This window comes from Lagenorhynchus albirostris, chromosome 5 (assembly GCF_949774975.1).
Source record: "Lagenorhynchus albirostris chromosome 5, mLagAlb1.1, whole genome shotgun sequence".
Classification (NCBI taxonomy): domain Eukaryota; kingdom Metazoa; phylum Chordata; class Mammalia; order Artiodactyla; family Delphinidae; genus Lagenorhynchus; species Lagenorhynchus albirostris.
In genome coordinates this window covers 63,217,703-63,233,803 of record NC_083099.1, presented here as the reverse complement: position 1 = coordinate 63,233,803, position 16,101 = coordinate 63,217,703, and the positions used below count along the sequence as shown (strand labels likewise).

General features: G+C 50.2%; 1 protein-coding gene across 1 annotated transcript; it reads left to right on the top strand.

Moving 5' to 3' along the window:
- The first annotated feature begins 549 nt into the window (after positions 1–549).
- MAGEF1 (MAGE family member F1) lies at positions 550–1,932 on the top strand. Its single transcript, XM_060149254.1, is given in 3 exon segments — positions 550–576; positions 578–1,049; positions 1,052–1,932. Coding segments are annotated over 3 exon segments (930 nt in total). The 3' UTR covers positions 1,483–1,932.
- Positions 1,933–16,101: the final 14,169 nt, after the last annotated feature.

The window sequence follows — 16,101 nt, the reverse complement described above, 5'->3', positions numbered from 1 at the left end:
CCGCACTAAGCTACAGTAAATTACTCAAAATCTTAGATACACTCATAGAAAAAAGCACCTGCTGAAAGTACGTGGCTGGAACTCCATCCCTATTTCATCCTTGTACACTGAAACCTCAGAAAAGCCCTGGTTACCCCCCTCCAGCCTTCAAGTCTAAAGAACAGCGCTGGCGACACACTCGTCTACAGCCCTGGCATCCTGCGAAGGCTGCGCTCACTCCCACCCCAGCGGGAGCAGTAAAAGGAGGGGCTTCGCGGGGCCTCGGGCCGCCATCTTGGCTGAGTTGGCCGGAAGTGGTCCGGCAAATCGGCTTGCCGGCGCGCACTGAGGCTGCGCGGTGGCTTCGCCGCGCTTCTTTGGCGCCGGCGGCGTTGCGGCCGTCCCGAACCCTCTGCGGTGCAGCCCGGAAGCCACTAAGTCCCCTCTGTCATCTCTCCTAGTCCTATTCCAGCCGTCCCAGCCGCTGTCCAACCCCTCCGCCGGGGTTTGTGCAGCGGCTTGCACTCTCCTCGGCCAGTGTACGCGCTTTGCACCTGCCTGCCCGAAAACATGTTGTAGAAACCAGAGAGCGGGGGTCTGCCTCCCTATCCCTCGGGCGGAGGGGGAGATGGATGGTGGCCACGACAATGAGACCCAGGCCCTGACCGCCTCGCAGGAGGTGGCCCCGAGCCCCCTCCTGCAAGAGAGCCTCGAGGAGGACCTTGGTGCTGTAAGGGAGAAGGAGGCTGCGGAGCCCTCCATCACCCTGAAAGGTGCGAGGGCTTTGGCAGCCAAAACCTTGGCCCGGCGCGGGGCCCGTCTCCGTCTGGATCAGACGGTGGCCGAGGTGGTGCAGTTTCTGCTGGTGAAGGACAGGAAGAAGAGTCCTATCACCCTCTCCGAGATGGTGAAATACATTATCAGAGACTTAAAGGATCTGTTCCCTGAGATCATCACAAGGGCCGCAGAGCATCTGCCGTATGTCTTTGGTTTCAAGCTGAAACAGCTTGACCGCAAGCACCACACTTCTATCCTGATCAACAAACTAAAACCTCTTGAGGAGGAGGAGGAGGAGGAGATGGCCCCAGACTGGGTCTTTTAATGATGATGTTGGGCTTTATCTACATGAAAGGTAATAGCGCCAGGGAGGCACAGGTCTGGGAGATGCTGCGTCGGTTGGAGGTGCGTCCCTCAAAGTATCACCCCCTCTTTGGGTGCCCGAGGAGGCTTATTATGGAAGATTTCGTGCAGCTGAGATACCTCAATTACCGGCTTGTTTCTCACACCAATCCACCGGCATGTGAATTCTCTTGGGGTCCCCGAAGCGACCTGGAAGCCAGCAAGATGAAAGTCCTGGGGTTCGTGGCCAAGCTCCATAAGAAAGAACCCCAACACTGGCCAGTGCAGTACCGTGAGGCCCTGGCAGACGAGGCTGACAGGGGCAGTGTGAGGGCTAGGGCCAGGGCTAATGCTAATGCTGGGGCCGGCATCCACCCCTGGTGAGGGCCAGCCAGAGGTGGGGCGGGGGGAAGTTGGGTATAAAAGCTACTGTCTGAGTCATAAGTAGACTAGGTGGGGAGAAGGTCGTTATTTCTATAGCAGTTGTATTTGTGTAACTAGGATTTAGGTTTTGTATCTTGGTAAGTTTTGTTACGTTTAATACACTTAAATTCATGTTTATAAATGAGATTGGTCTACTTTTTCCTGTAGGATTTTGTTGTAGAGTTTTGCTGCTTTTGTAAAATTAATTGAAAAACTTTACATTTTATTCTGTGATCTTGAACAAATTATGCAGCACTGAATGCTATACTTAAATGGTTTGAAGGAACTCACCAGTATGATGATCTGGTACCAGGGAAAAATATAGCTGATTGGTATCTAGCTTTACAACAGTTTTTGTCTACTGTGCAAAGAAAAAAGACTGACATTTAACTCTGTTTGCTTAGTTATTGTAGTAGCTGGGGCGGGGGGGAAATGCAATAAATTAGAAGTATAACCTGGTACACTTAATAAACATTTGTTAAGCATCTTCTTTTGTGTGATGCACTGTTGGGGGTATTTGGGGATTAAATGCTGAACAAGATAAAGGTCCTACTTTTCAGAACTGGACAGTAAGTAAATAAACCAGAAATTACAGTGCGGTGAGTTGAAGGCTACAGAGGGACACCCAACCCAGCTGGGGTGATTGGGTGAGGCTTGCCTGAGGTTACCTTTAGTCGGACTTCAGGGTAGGGAGGGAGAAACGATGGGGTGGGTGGAGAAGAGGGGAAGGAGAAAAGGAAGAAGAGTTGTGGGTGGGAGATGGTATTAAAAATTACTTAAGATCATAGATGCTCCTCAGTAAGATGGGAAGACATGATACATGGCAGATCTGGAAAACATCCAACCTTTGCCAGTGCCCTTGGTCCAGGGCAGTTTATTACAGTGCACACGTAATGATGGTGACTGTTAGCATTTTGGTCTTCTCCATTTCCCTTCTCTCAATCTCTACAAGCTTTCCTCTTCTACCAAAGCCCTCAGAGACCAAATACTTTTTTTTTTTTTTTTTTGCGGTACGCGGGCCTCTCACTGTTGTGGCCTCTCCCACTCCGGACGCACAGGCTCAGCGGCCATGGCTCACGGGCCCAGCCGCTCCGCGGCATGTGGGATCTTCCTGGACCGGGGCACGTACCCATGTCCCCTGCATTGGCAAGCAGACTCTCAACCACTGAGCCACCAGGGAAGCCCAGAGACCAAATACTTTAACAATTCTGGAACGGTATGTAGTGTGGAGGGCACGTGTGATGTTCTCTGATGCCAAGAAGTCTTCAAGGGCTCTCCCTTGGCACCAGGAAGCCCCGCACTCTCATCCGTGTTTCTGCTTGCCACTTGCCACCTGCCATCTCCCATTAGGAGGAGAACTGTAAGGCATCTTTCACATTCTTAACTACCCATGAAGAGTCATCTTCGAAAGCAGCTTGAGCCTCTGCAGTGGCTACCACCTTCACTCTGGGGATGAATTCTGTAGAATGGGTACATAGAGGAATAAGGAATCTAGAGGAGTGGTAACCAAATCAGAACCGGGTGTAGGATTATGAAACTGTCCCCTTACAGCTGCCATATACAGAAGAGCTGCTTTCTTCTCTCTTTACTGCTGGTTTTGTGGGTGTGTGTGCTTTCAGTTGTGTCTGAATAACATATCTGAGTATGTTAAGGTTAGCATGGAATACAAATACTTTGGGACACAGGCCCAGGGATCCAACCAATCGCAGTGAGACCAAAGGTTATAAGCTTATGGGTAAAAAAGTTCACTGATGATTAAAAATATGATTTCTGGGCAATTTATAATTCATTAAACAAAAGTATTGAGTACCCACTATATGCCAAGGACTTTGCTGGGTTCCAAAGATTAAAAAGGGAAAACCGTCTTTACCCTCAAGGAGCAATAGTGATAATTTCTCACATTTGCATTTTCTCACAGCTGCTGAGAGGTCAGCAGTGTGTGCACCTGAGGGTCTGATTACTTGGCGATTTGCTTACAGTCACTTGGCAAAAGACAGCACTAAGACTAGAACCCAAGTCCCTTGCCTCCCAATGTGTTTCATTCTAGTACATTGTTCCCTGTGTCTGGCTTCCAATATATTGTATGTGATTTTATTTATCACAACTCCAAAAATCAAGTGAGGCATGTGTGATTATTGCCAGTTGCCACTGCAGTCCTTATGGGAGTGAGTAGAGTAGAAATACTTCCCATTTCACTGTCAGCAGAGGTGACTTTGCTGAAAGTCAGACATATATTTCACAGCAAGACAGGACTAACAACTACCATTTATTAAACATCTGCTATAGGCCAAAAGCATTTCCCCCCTACTTTTCACAACCGTATTGCAAAGTGGGTATTACAAAATACCTCCATTTTACAGATATTAATACTTGCCATTTATTCAATACGTAATATAAGCCAGCTTTCAATGCTTTACATATGTTTTAGTGATTTTTATAACAATCTAACAGGATAGATATTATCTGTACCATCTTGAACTATGCACACTGAAACTCAGAGAAGCTATAAAGTTCTCATAGATGGTATATGATATAACAAGGATTGGAACTGAAGTCTGACTTAGTCAAAACTCCACACTTTTGGGGCTTCCCTGGTGGCGCAGTGGTTGGGAGTCTGCCTGCCGATGCAGGGGACGCGGGTTCGTGCCCCAGTCCGGGAGGATACCACATGCCGCGGAGCGGCTGGGCCCGTGAGCCATGGCCGCTGGGCCTGCGCGTCCAGAGCCTGTGTTCCGCAACGGGAGAGGCCACAGCAGTGAGAGACCTGCATACCACAAAAAAAAAAAGAAAACAAAAAAAAAACTCCACACTTTTCACTCTCTTACATTTCCTTCTTCTTGGGACTCCTTTCAGGCTTGGGGACTCGTGTTCTTTCTTCCAAACATGGCTGTCTCTCTGGAGATGCAAACAAGGGTTGTATAAGCAAGGTAATTATGACAAGACCCTGGCCTGTGGGAGGGTAAAATAAAGTTGGAGAATTATCTGTGAACGTTGGTCCCAGCTCTGCCCACCCCCAGTGTTGTCGGAGTGCTGACTACGTGTAGAATGTGTATTTTTACTCAAACTCAGCACTTTTTGCCCTTGTGGGCCACGTTTCCTAAATCTTCTTTAGTCTGCTCTCTCCACTAAGCCTCAAATTAAGTCTTTCATGCCATGGAACAATCAAATAACATTTCTGGACCTGCAAATATGATTCCCAGCATTGTTTCCAGATGGTACAAAGGGCTGGCAGAACTTGTACCCTTGCCTCAGGATGAAAGACCTCCCATTTCATAGATGCCATCATCAACTTCTCAGAAGTACTGAAAGTGTGGCCTCTGGGCCCATGTGTAGAGCAGACATTGGCCATGGTGAGGGCAAGAGATGAATTCTCCTGTTGCTTATGGTCATTCACATGACAGAAAAGGAGGGCCTGGATCCCTGGTCTCCTTCCCCTTCAGGCACAAACAGAACTAGATCTTCCTGGGTGAAACCATGGGGGTGGGAGAGCAAGGAGATGTCGGGGGACTGATGGCAGATGGATTACTCCAAATCATACGTACTATACCACAACTACATAGCAAAGCCAGTAAAGGGAATTCCCTTGAAAACTATAAATGAAGCCTTAGACAATGGGAAGGTCTCACTCAGTTCAGCCACAGACTCTGCAGGGATTTTTCTTTTTCTTTTTTTGGCTGCATTGGGTCTTCGTAGCTGCGCACAGGCTTTCTCTAGTTGTGGCGAGCCGGGGCTACTCTTCGTTGTGGTGCGTGGGCTTCTCATTGAGGTGGCTTCTCATTGCGGAGCACGGGCTCTAGGCGCACGGGCTTCAGTAGTTGTGGTTCGTGGGCTCTAGAGCGCAGGCTCAGTAGTTGTCGCACAAGGGCTTAGTTGCTCTGAGGCATGTGGGATCTTCCCGACCAGGGCTCAAACCTGTGTCCCCTGCATGGGCAGACGGATTCTTAACCACTGCGCCACCAGGGAAGTCCCTCTGCGCCACCAGGGAAGTCCCTCTGCAGGGATCTTGACGTTCACCAGAGTCGGGACTTTTGACCCACTGGAACTTGGAGAATGGGTGTTGGTAAACAGGCTCCGGTTAATTACAGCCCCAGCATCTAGCAGGCACATAGCGCTCTGGAGGTGGTAGCTCATTTGTAGCCCCTGCAAACCAGGCCTCAGTGCACAGGCTCAATCACAGCTTCCACCTGAGATAATTATGCCTCATGCCTTGGTCTTGGTGGTAACTGATGCTTGTGCAAATCATTCCTCAAGTTGTGTAACCCAGCAGAGATGGCAACAATTACCTCCCAGCAGAAAAATAGTGTACTGACTAAAGAGGTTAGGTATTCTGAAAAGCGTCCCAATCAAGGCCTTATAAAAGTCATGACTATGTGACCTTGAACAAGGAATTCTAAACTCTGAGGACTGAAGCTCTAGGAAAGTTTAGATTGGAGGGTGATTGGAGTTAGTGGTTAGCTACAATCCACACCCACGACACATCCTACCAGCTGACTGCAAACCCTGCCAGTTCCCGGGCTACTCATGACTGATGACAAGATCAGCCAACAATTATTAAGCCTTATCTGTCAGGCACGGTGCTAAGTATGATAACCAAATTGGCTCATGCATCTACACAACACCCCCATGAGACAGATTCCCCATTTGCCATCATCACAGTACTGTAGGCAAACCACAAAGAAAGAAGAATTCCTTTCATTGTGTCAATGCACAAGTTAAAAGACTTGCCCAAAGTCATGGCATAGCTAGTGAGCCGCAGATCCTGAGCATGAACCCGAATCTCCTGGGTTCTTGCTGTAATTCCACCTTGCCGGTCTGCAGAAGGTTCTCAGGGAGCAACCAACCTCCCTTTGGGAGAATGGGGCTGCAGGAGAAAGAAAGAAAACCTGTGGGCCTGCTCATTTATACCATAACCTAGAGCACCCACAGTAGAGGCAGTGAGGCAGGGAAGGAACAATTTGGCTTCTCTGATTGCAGGGTTTGGGTCACCAGAAGGGATGCAAACTGGGAGAGGAGCCCACTTGGAGCAATGCTGGCTCAGGGCACCAGCACTGTGGTTCCTGCAGCGGGAGAAATAAATGGTGCCCAAGACGCAGAGGGGTGTCAGCACAGTGAGAGACCACCATGAGGACAAAGGAGTCTCCTACAGTGGAAAGCTCCTGGCCCCTGGAGCAGCCAGATCTGCGTTCCACACCACTCTGCCATGGGAGAGTGTGTGCCTCCACCTGAGTTCGCTAACCCTCTGAGCTTTGGTTTCCTCGTCTTTCCAACAGAGGTATTGCTGTGTACCTCAAAACACTGTGAAGACGACGGAATGAGGGAATTACTAAGCACCTAGCACAGGATCTGGTACACGGTAACTAGTGTTATTATAAACTGTATTCACTCATTCAACAAACGCTTATCTTCTGTACATACCAGGCATACATCCTGGTAGTGAGCTTACAGCAGAGAACAATACAGACAAAAATCCTTGTCGTCTAGAGCTTACAGATCGGTGCGAGGAGACATAATAAAGAAGCACATTACATAGCATGTCAGATGGAGATCTATGTTGGAGGGAGAAATGAAGCAGGAGAGGGGGAAAGAGTGCTGGGAGGGTGTGCAATTTTAAATGGCCTGCTCGTTGAGACATTTGAGTCAAAACTGAAGGTGAGAAGCAGGAAGCCCACAAGCTGTCTGGGGGGGACCAGGGAGGAGGGGGTGCCGGCAGATGGAACAGTGAGTATGAAGGCCAAGGGTGGAAGCAGGCCAGGCAGGTTCTGAGAAGTAGCTCCTGCAAGCAGAGTGAGTGATGGGGGAGGGTTGAGTAGAAGGAGACGTGCTCCTTCTCCCGAAGGAGCTTGCAGAGCTGGCACAAGCACCTAAAACAAGGAATAACCGCGGAGCTGCACCCAAGAGTCACTGCCTGGGTTCAGCAGGGGAAGAAACCGCAGCAGCCTTAGGCAGCAGAGGCTTCCACTGGGCCCGGAAGGGGAAGGAAAGAGATATTCCTTATTCATAGCTTTTGTGTTTCCAATTACAAATGCTTGTAGTGGAAAATGTGGAGAGTTCCATAAAAATATAAAGAAAAGGAATTCTCTAGAATACTGTCACCCAGAGGCAACCATGGTCAACAGTGTAGTATGGTTTTATGTCTCTCTCTAGTGTATTTAGTTTTCACCTGCCAAGGGTATAAATGATTTGTTGCTACTTTAACAGTGAGTTACAATGACACTGAGCCGCACTCCATGCAATATTTCCCTCAAGTACTTCTGGGAGCTCCCAGTGGGGCATCTCAAATGATGTCACAAATCCATCTATCCACAGCAGTCACCGTGCGGGGCTTACGGAGGCCCATGAAAGGAGAGCTTCTGCTGGAGATGGTCCTTGTGGAGTCCTCAAGCATCCGTGGCTGCTGCCTCCTCGGATGCCCCCAGTGTTCTAGAGGGATGCTGCAGACACGGATAGAGTGTGCTTCCCCCCAGCTCTGTGTCAAGAAGTGTCACCTGGGTCCCACAGCAGCAGTGCCAGGGACTCTCCAGCCTCCTCAGGAAGCCTGCTAGTCTCTGCTTGCCATCTCTTGCAAGCGACTCTCCAAACTTCAGCTGAAAATAGTCACCCCCACAGGGACCAGTCCACAACTTCCTCCACAACTCTTTTCCTCAAACCTTAGGAAAAAAAGGAGAGAAAAGGCAGTCCCTGTCTCCCAAGGCACGGCTATTTACATTGCTGAACCAGAACAGTGAACATATGCATTCGCGCTGACAGTGATAACACAGTTTTAGATTGGTGTTGATTTTCCCGAAACAAAGCAAAAGTCTGCCCCAAAGGTGAACTAAATCCTCCATCTCTAGCAAACTGCTAGCAACTTAGCTCCCTTCCCCCACTTTTCCCACCTTCTCATCATGTTTGTTTTCTTTTTTTAATTTTTAAAATTTATTTATTTATTTTTGGCTGCGTTGGGTCTTCGTTGCTGCTCGTGGGCTTTCTCTAGTTGTGGTGAGCGGGGGCTTCTCATCGCGGTGGCTTCTCTTGTTGCAGAGCACGGGCTCTAGGCGCCCGTGCCTTATAACATCTCAGCCAGGGATTTTATATACCGTGAGAGATGGCTAGAATTTAGGTAAAAGCTTGGAATGGAGAAAAGGATTCTAGGCAAGGGAAACCACTTCAGCCAAGGTCAGGTAGCAGGAAGGTGCAGTGTCCTGGGAACCACGAGGGGACCAGTTAGGTTGGAACAGAGTTTGTGGAGGAGAGGAGAGGGTGCTGTGGATGGAGAGAGCAGCTGGGGGCAGCGGCTGAGGGACAGCAATGAGCACAAGGACGGTGGCCTGGCTGGTCATGAAGGGGGAGGCCAGAGGCAGGGAGGCCACTCCAAATTGGAGTAGATGGCAGCCTGACCAGGGGAGGGGTGCAGCAGGAATGCGGGTGGGAAAGGACTGGTTGGGGGAATAACTTGGAACCACTGGATAACTGATCAGCTGTGGGAAATGCAACAGAGGGACATGTGAGGTATGACTCAGCAGCGTCAAGCTGGCATGTCTGGAAGAATGCTGGAGCCATTCACTAGAACAGCTGGGTGCCCAGAGGGAGCTGGTTCGTGGTCAAGAAGATGGATATGTCATCAGTCACACTGATTCTCAGTTGCTCAGATGAATATCTGATGGACACTTGGAGATGGAGCAGAGGATGGACACCGGGGCTGAAGGTAGACACTCTGAGTCAGCCTCTTAGAAGACATAGCCCAAACCGCGGACTCTCTCCTTGGGAAAGAGTGTAGAGGGAGGAGGGCAGGAACCTGACCCATCTCTCTTCTTGCTCAAAGCAAAGGTCTTGGCAGTCCCAAGCAGATTACACAGAAATGCAATCCTGCCTCCACAGTTGCCTTCTGGGTCCATCTTCTGGATATACTTCTACAAATGATCTGGGGGCTAAGAAGAAGGTCTCAGAGGGAGCAGCATGGCCAGGGAGTCATGGAACTAGGAAAAGAGAAGCTGCAAGTTGTTGTAGGTGGGTGTCAGCTAAGGGGTGCCAAGATTCTTAGTGTGCACTAAAAACAGCATTGCAGGGCTTCCCTGGTGGCGCAGTGGTTGAGAGTCCGCCTGCCGATGCAGGGGACATGGGTTTGTGCCCCGGTCCGGGAAGATCCCACATGCCGCAGAGCGGCTGGGCCCATGAGCCATGGCCGCTGAGCCTGTGCGTCCGGAGCCTGTGCTCTGCAATGGGAGAGGCCACAACAGTGAGAGGCCCGCATACAGCAAAACAAACAAACAAACAAAAAACAGCATTGCAAAACACACAGTCCCACTGCTGCTGGAAGGATCCAGGACAGACCTAACCAAGGCTGAAATGGGCCAACTCATGGGATTCCAGACTGAGCAGCCTGTCTCTCCCCGCTTTATAATGGACCTTCTGTCTTGGAATGGAACCTTCCAGGCAACACCATCACCTTTGATCAGACCTAAGATATCTCCACAGTGCAGGATACATCCCAAGGGAGGGAGGTTCTCATTCAGGGAGAACCCTCACGTTCAGCCTCTTAGATACACAAGGCATGTTGCCCAGATGCAAATGCACGCTTGGTATACACACGTAGAAATATCTCCTCCAAATCCACAGGAGACATGAAGAAAAAAGTATCATTTGGCAACTATCATATATCAGGTACTTTGCCTGGAGCTTTCCAAGTATTTTTACATTTAGTCTCACAACAGTTGTGAAAGAAAGGGATCATTTTCCCATTTTGTAAAACCCCAAGCCTCAGAAACGTTAAATATTTTGCCCAGGATCACATGCCTAGAAAATGGCAGATGGTTCTTGACCCAGGTCTGCCTGTGCACCCACATGTTATTATTCTTCTTTCTCCACACATGTGTGTACAACAGACTCATACATGCAAACACATATCCATCCCTCTATACACACAAAATCCCATAGAAAGTAAGCTCCTTGAGGGCAAGGATGTCATCTTGTTCACTGATGGATCCCAGATATCTAGAACAGTGTCTGGCACAGAGTACACACTCAATAAATATTTTGTGGTTGTCATTAAATGAATTGAATGAATACACGTGCATGCAACCCTCACCTGCGTACATGTACATCTACGCACACACATGCACGCACGCACATACGGGCACACTCACTCACCTTCACATACACTTAATTAACACATCAAATCCACTGCCTGAAAGCAGATCCAAGGTGAAGCTCCAGCTCTCAGAGCTGCCCCTGCAGGTCTGCTCCTGAAGGGGTGACCTCCCCATCTCCCCAGCCTCAGTACATCCCACCTCCTTCTTTTCTTAGCTCAGTCAAAATAAAGAATTTTTCTAAAAGATCTTTACTAAGAGAAAAATAATCAAGAAACTACAAGCTCTTGAGCGGATGAGCTGACAGATTCGGATTCTTACCCTAAGCCAGGCCCTCCAGTCCGGCCACAGCCCGGCTCAGCCGGTGAGGCGGTCAGCTCGTGGAGCCTAGGCCGTGCTTGGCTGCTCTGCCAGTGGCTCAGATGCCCAGCCTGAGGGAGCAGGGAGTTGGCACAGCTGCTCAATCTGGGCCATTCTCTCTTCCTCCAGATACTGCTGCTGCTTCTATATGGGCACAGACACTTCTGCCACTCTGGCCTTGAGCTAACTGCAATTTTACACCCTCTTTGCCATCTGCTGTGCCCTGGGCTTGTAAACCAGACTGGTCCAACCCAAATCACTCAGTAGGACTGTGTCTATCCCATGCCTAAAACTCCAACAACCTTAATTCCTTCCCAGAGCCTCAAGGCTCTGCCTGAGATGGCTCCTGTCCATCCCCAACCTCATCCCACTCCACCCCTTTATCTGGTCTCCAGTTACATTTGCAAAGCAGTTCTGATGGATGTACCAGAGCCCAGCATCCCAAGGATCTGTTCACCAGACACCTCAGACAACTCCAGATCAGACCCTGGACCAGTGCATCAGCAGCACCAGGGTCTTTGGATTAAAAAGTAAATTCCTGAGCCCACCTAAGACCTGCTGGATCGGAATCTCTGCAAGTGAGGCCCAGAAGCCAGCACTTCTAACAGGCTTCCCAGGTGACTGTCACACTCCAAAGTCCAAGAAGCACCACCCCAAATCTATTAAACTCCATACATACCCCCATGCATATATAATAATGGTAGCTAAAATACTTATTGAGCACTTACTATGTGCAAGGAAGTATTTTCATGTGTTAACTCAGTTCACCCTCACAACAACGTTGGAGGGAGGCACGTTATCATGCCCACTTCGCAGTGACTTGCCCAGATTCATACAGCCTTCGGTGGGAAGTCAGGGATCGAACCCCGGCCCTGTGACTTCCAAGCCTGCACGCAACCAGCACACACTCTCTAGCGCGCTCGACTGCGCCTACAGAGATCACACACACACAGGACCCCCACCCCTTCAGAACCGCTGACCAAAGAGGTTCTGACAAAAGAGATGGAGGGCCAGGGTGTTTTCCAAGGCTCCTGGTTTCTCTCTCACCCCAAGTCTGGCATACACAGATCTGAGCCTAGAGAGCCAACAGTCACAGCCAGCAGGGCCGGGGAGCTGGTGAGCTGTGGCCCCAGGACTTAGGCAGCACCCCCAGGCCCTGAGGCTCAGCCCTGCCTGCTGCAGGGAGCGTGCCCACCACGGGCCTCCACTGCCAGGGCCCCTGAACCCTGCCCCCCAGCCTCTGCTGCCCAGCGTGTCCTGGCTCCCCGAGAGCCGAGCCCCTGACAGGGCCCTCCTGGAATGCTGTAGCCAGAGAGCAGATGTGCTTGCAGCTCTTTCCAAAAGCTAGTCTTCTCAGGAATCCTGCCATGGGGGAAAGGCAGGGGGATGGGGGGAAGGAGTGGAAAAACAACCGAAATACCATAACACAGAAAAGTGATCCAAATAAAAAGCAGCAACTGCGTATCTGGAAGGAATAAACTGAGGAGGAGAGGCGCAGAGCTGTGCAGCATGGCCGTGAGGCTGCCAACCTTGGCAGCCCGGGGATGGGGGCTGGGTGGCCACCGTCAACTGGCCACAGGGTTGCTCTGGCCAGGGGCTGGGGTGGGGGGAGAGTCTGGGCTGCCGCAGGGGCACGAGGAGTGGATCTCAGCCAGCAGTCTCCTCCTTCCCAGGGCTCCAGGCACTGTGTTCCTCATCCCCCAAGACCTATCCGGAGAGGCCTTCTCACTGTTCTCCACTTGAAGGGTCTGCTTGGGACCGTGGAAAGAGCCAGAATGATGTCTGAACTCACAGACATTCTGATCATGGGGAGAGAAGGCTTTCTCAGAATAGGGCTGGGTCCCCTGACAGTGGAGGGGAGAGATGGGAAGGATTTATTTTGAGGCCATAGAATGCAGAATCGAGTGGTTCTCACCCAGCTCCCTCCTGGTGAGCAGTGCGACCTAGGGAAACTCACTTATTTGCACTGAGCCCAAGTCCCCTCACTGTAAAATGGGCTAACTCAGGCTTTCTCTGTGCATCTCAGGGTCAAAAAAGACCCATAGATTGGACAACCTATCAAAGCTGGGGCTTGAGCACAGAAAGCGAGACAGTGGTGTGTCACAGGATGTGGAGTTGAAGGATTGGGTTTGAGACCTCCTAACTAGCCATGTGACCTTGGAGTAGACACTTAACCTCTCTGTGCTCAAGAGGGCCAAAGCCTAGATACATGAGGAGCTCTTGAAAAACTTTTATAAGTAGTAGATGATGTCAGCTCCCACTTCCTCAGCCATGTACCAGGTACAGATTGTGTGTATATTTTTGTGAGGTAGGTATTACTATTCCCATTTTACAGATGGGAAAATAAGGCTCAGTGAAGTTAAGGAACTTCTGAAAACTGACAGGTGCTGAAGTTGAACCAGGTCTGTCTGATTTTGGAGCCCATGGCCTCTCTCCTATTGCAGCCCAGGGGGCAGGGATGGGCAGTGCCCCTGTTGGTGAGCTGAGCGAAGAGGTGAAGTCCTAGTAGAGGAGCCTGGCTGGGGATATCTGGCAGCAGGGGCAGGGACCCTGTTTGGCCTTGGTTTGTGCAGGAGGCTTGGTGGAGTGAGGTGTATCTTGACCTGGAGGAACTGAAGCCCCCAGTGCCTCATGATAACCTGGAAGCCAGCTGCCCAAGGGTGCAAAGGTGCTATAATCCACGAGGACGATTGCCAGGCAGAACCTGGGGAACAAAGCAGGAAGTACGAGAGCTGCCAAGTAGGTCAGCAGAGCATCAGACTGTTGAGCAAGACAGGTGCAGAGCTGGGAACAAGCTGGATTGTTAACAGGATAACGACAGGTAAAAAGAGGCCCAGACGTGTCATCAGGATGGCTCAGGAATCAACTCCGTGGCTGAGGCCTCCTCTTACATCAGATGCTCTGTGAGGCCACAGGGGCTTTTGGACGGACAGGTTATCAAGGCCTGGGCTCAAGCACAGAGAGAGAGCTGGTGCTAGGTCACAGGATATGGCGTTGAAGAATCAGCTTTGAGACCTACTCATTAGCCATATGACCCTGGAGTAGACACTTAACCTCTTTGTGCTCAAGAGAGACAAAGCCTAGATAAGAGCAGAGCAAAGACAGTTTCCCTCCATGTCTGCTCTCCAGCCCCTGCCCCCATCACCCGCTCTGTGAAGCCTGCCATCCTGGCAGTGAGTGAGCCACTCCCTTCCTAGAACCCTGTAGCCCCTGTACGTGCCCCACATGTGCCCTTCGTTTTGACAGTTTTGACCACTCCAATGTAAGACCCAGTGTGTGTCACCCCATTAGGACTGTGGGCTTCTCAAGCGTATCCCATCATGGTGCCTGAGACAGGGACTAGTGTTTGAGAGATGAAGGAGGAACTAAGTAAACAGAAATTCATCTGGAGGCTTCCTAAAAGCAGGCAGTGGTCCATTTGGGTCTTAAAAGAATTGGTGTATTTGAATATTACTCTTCAAAGAAATCAAAGGTCTTCTTGGCTCCTAATACTTGAGTTAGCCATACCAGTCCCTAAATGCTAAAAGAATTCTCTCGACAATGTTTATTCATTCATTCCACAAACATTTGCTGAGCTTAAACTATGTGTCAGGCTGGAAGACAAAAGTTAAGAAGTTAGGGTCCCTCTTCTCAAAGGTGCAACTGTGAAGTGGCTGGAAATGGGGTGCAGATAAGCACCTGGATAATCATATTCTTCAACCATCTAGAGGATTCTATGGGAGCCCATTAGAGATATAACCAATCCATCCATGAGGGAGCAAGGAAAGGGTTGCTATATGTGGCTGTGTAGGTCGTGTACCGCAGAAGGCAGGGTGTGCCCTGGAGTTGTGCAATGCAAGGGCCCAATCCTTCCAGGCCCCCAGCATCTGAAGCCCTGTTGCCCCCTCATCCCAATCCCCAAATCCTAGTCCATCAGCCTGGTCCCAGTGGGTCTTTCTCCTCCTCTGGCTCCTCTACTGAGAATTTCTTTGTCTAGTCCTCCAGAGAAGTTTTCTTCTGGAAAACTCCCCAGGAGTCCCTGTTATCTCCTTTCTTCTGCCAGCTCTATAAAGCAAACCAGCTCCTCTCAGAAAATTACAGTTTAGGGGAAGTGTGATTCATGGGGAAAGAACTCTTTCCACGGCTTTCTAACCTTTGATGTGACCCCCAAAAACCTGTGGCTAATACAGAGCGCTCTAAATCTCACAAAACTCATAAACACAAGAGCCGCACTGCACTGGGCCGTGAACAAGGCCTCTGGCTAGCCAGCTCCTGCCACCAGCTGGAGAAATGTTCCCCTTTCCCACCCTACACCGACAGCCCTCCCACAAACCCTCCACTCTCCTGGCAGCTCCTGCAGGGGCAGCGTTCCAGGGCCCCCGTGGCTGGGAGGGGAGGCTTGCCAAGGCCCCTGATGGCCCACCAGTCCATAGCTGGACCCAGAACCTCTGCCCCTCCAACTCTGATAGGAAAGGCCTCAGTTGTTGAGCAAGGGAGGGAAAGGCTGGAGAAACAGACTCTAAAATACAGCCTCCCTGAAGGGAAGAACTGCTGGGACCAGGAAGATGCTAGTGAATTTTAGGTGACATGTCTGCAGAAGTAGTGCCCACTGAGGTTTCTGGAGGTTTTCCTGCAAAGCAAAGCAATATAAATGAAGTCTATTTTCCCCATGAAAACAATGTGGGGTTTTGTTTGTTTTAAGAGAAGAATCTATCAGCCACAAGTTTAATGAACAAGAAGCAATATACCTGTTTTCTACATAGCAGACCTCTTTCTAAAGCAGGGTATAGAACAAGCAGGACCAAGTGGGAACGTGTAAGATAACGTAAATGGAACGCCTTGCACGAAGCCTAGCCTATGGTAGGTGATCAATAAATGGTCACCGTTATTACAGTGCCTTATTATCTGAGCAATCCCTGGCGAAGGCACTGAGCAGAGCAGGGAGAAGGACCATAAAGTTTCCAGGAATTAGTCTGAGGCCCTGCTTGCCCGCCGCCTGGCGGAGGGGCCCCGACTCCTCCAGGTGGGGAAGCTGGCTGACTGCAGGGAGGACGTTTGTGCTCTGCCGCTCATGCTGAAAATAGTACCACCACACAGCTGGCCGCAAAGGCAGAGGGACAGACGGTGGCCAAACTAAACCGACAGCTGGCTTCAGGACAATTGGTGGGGACTTCCC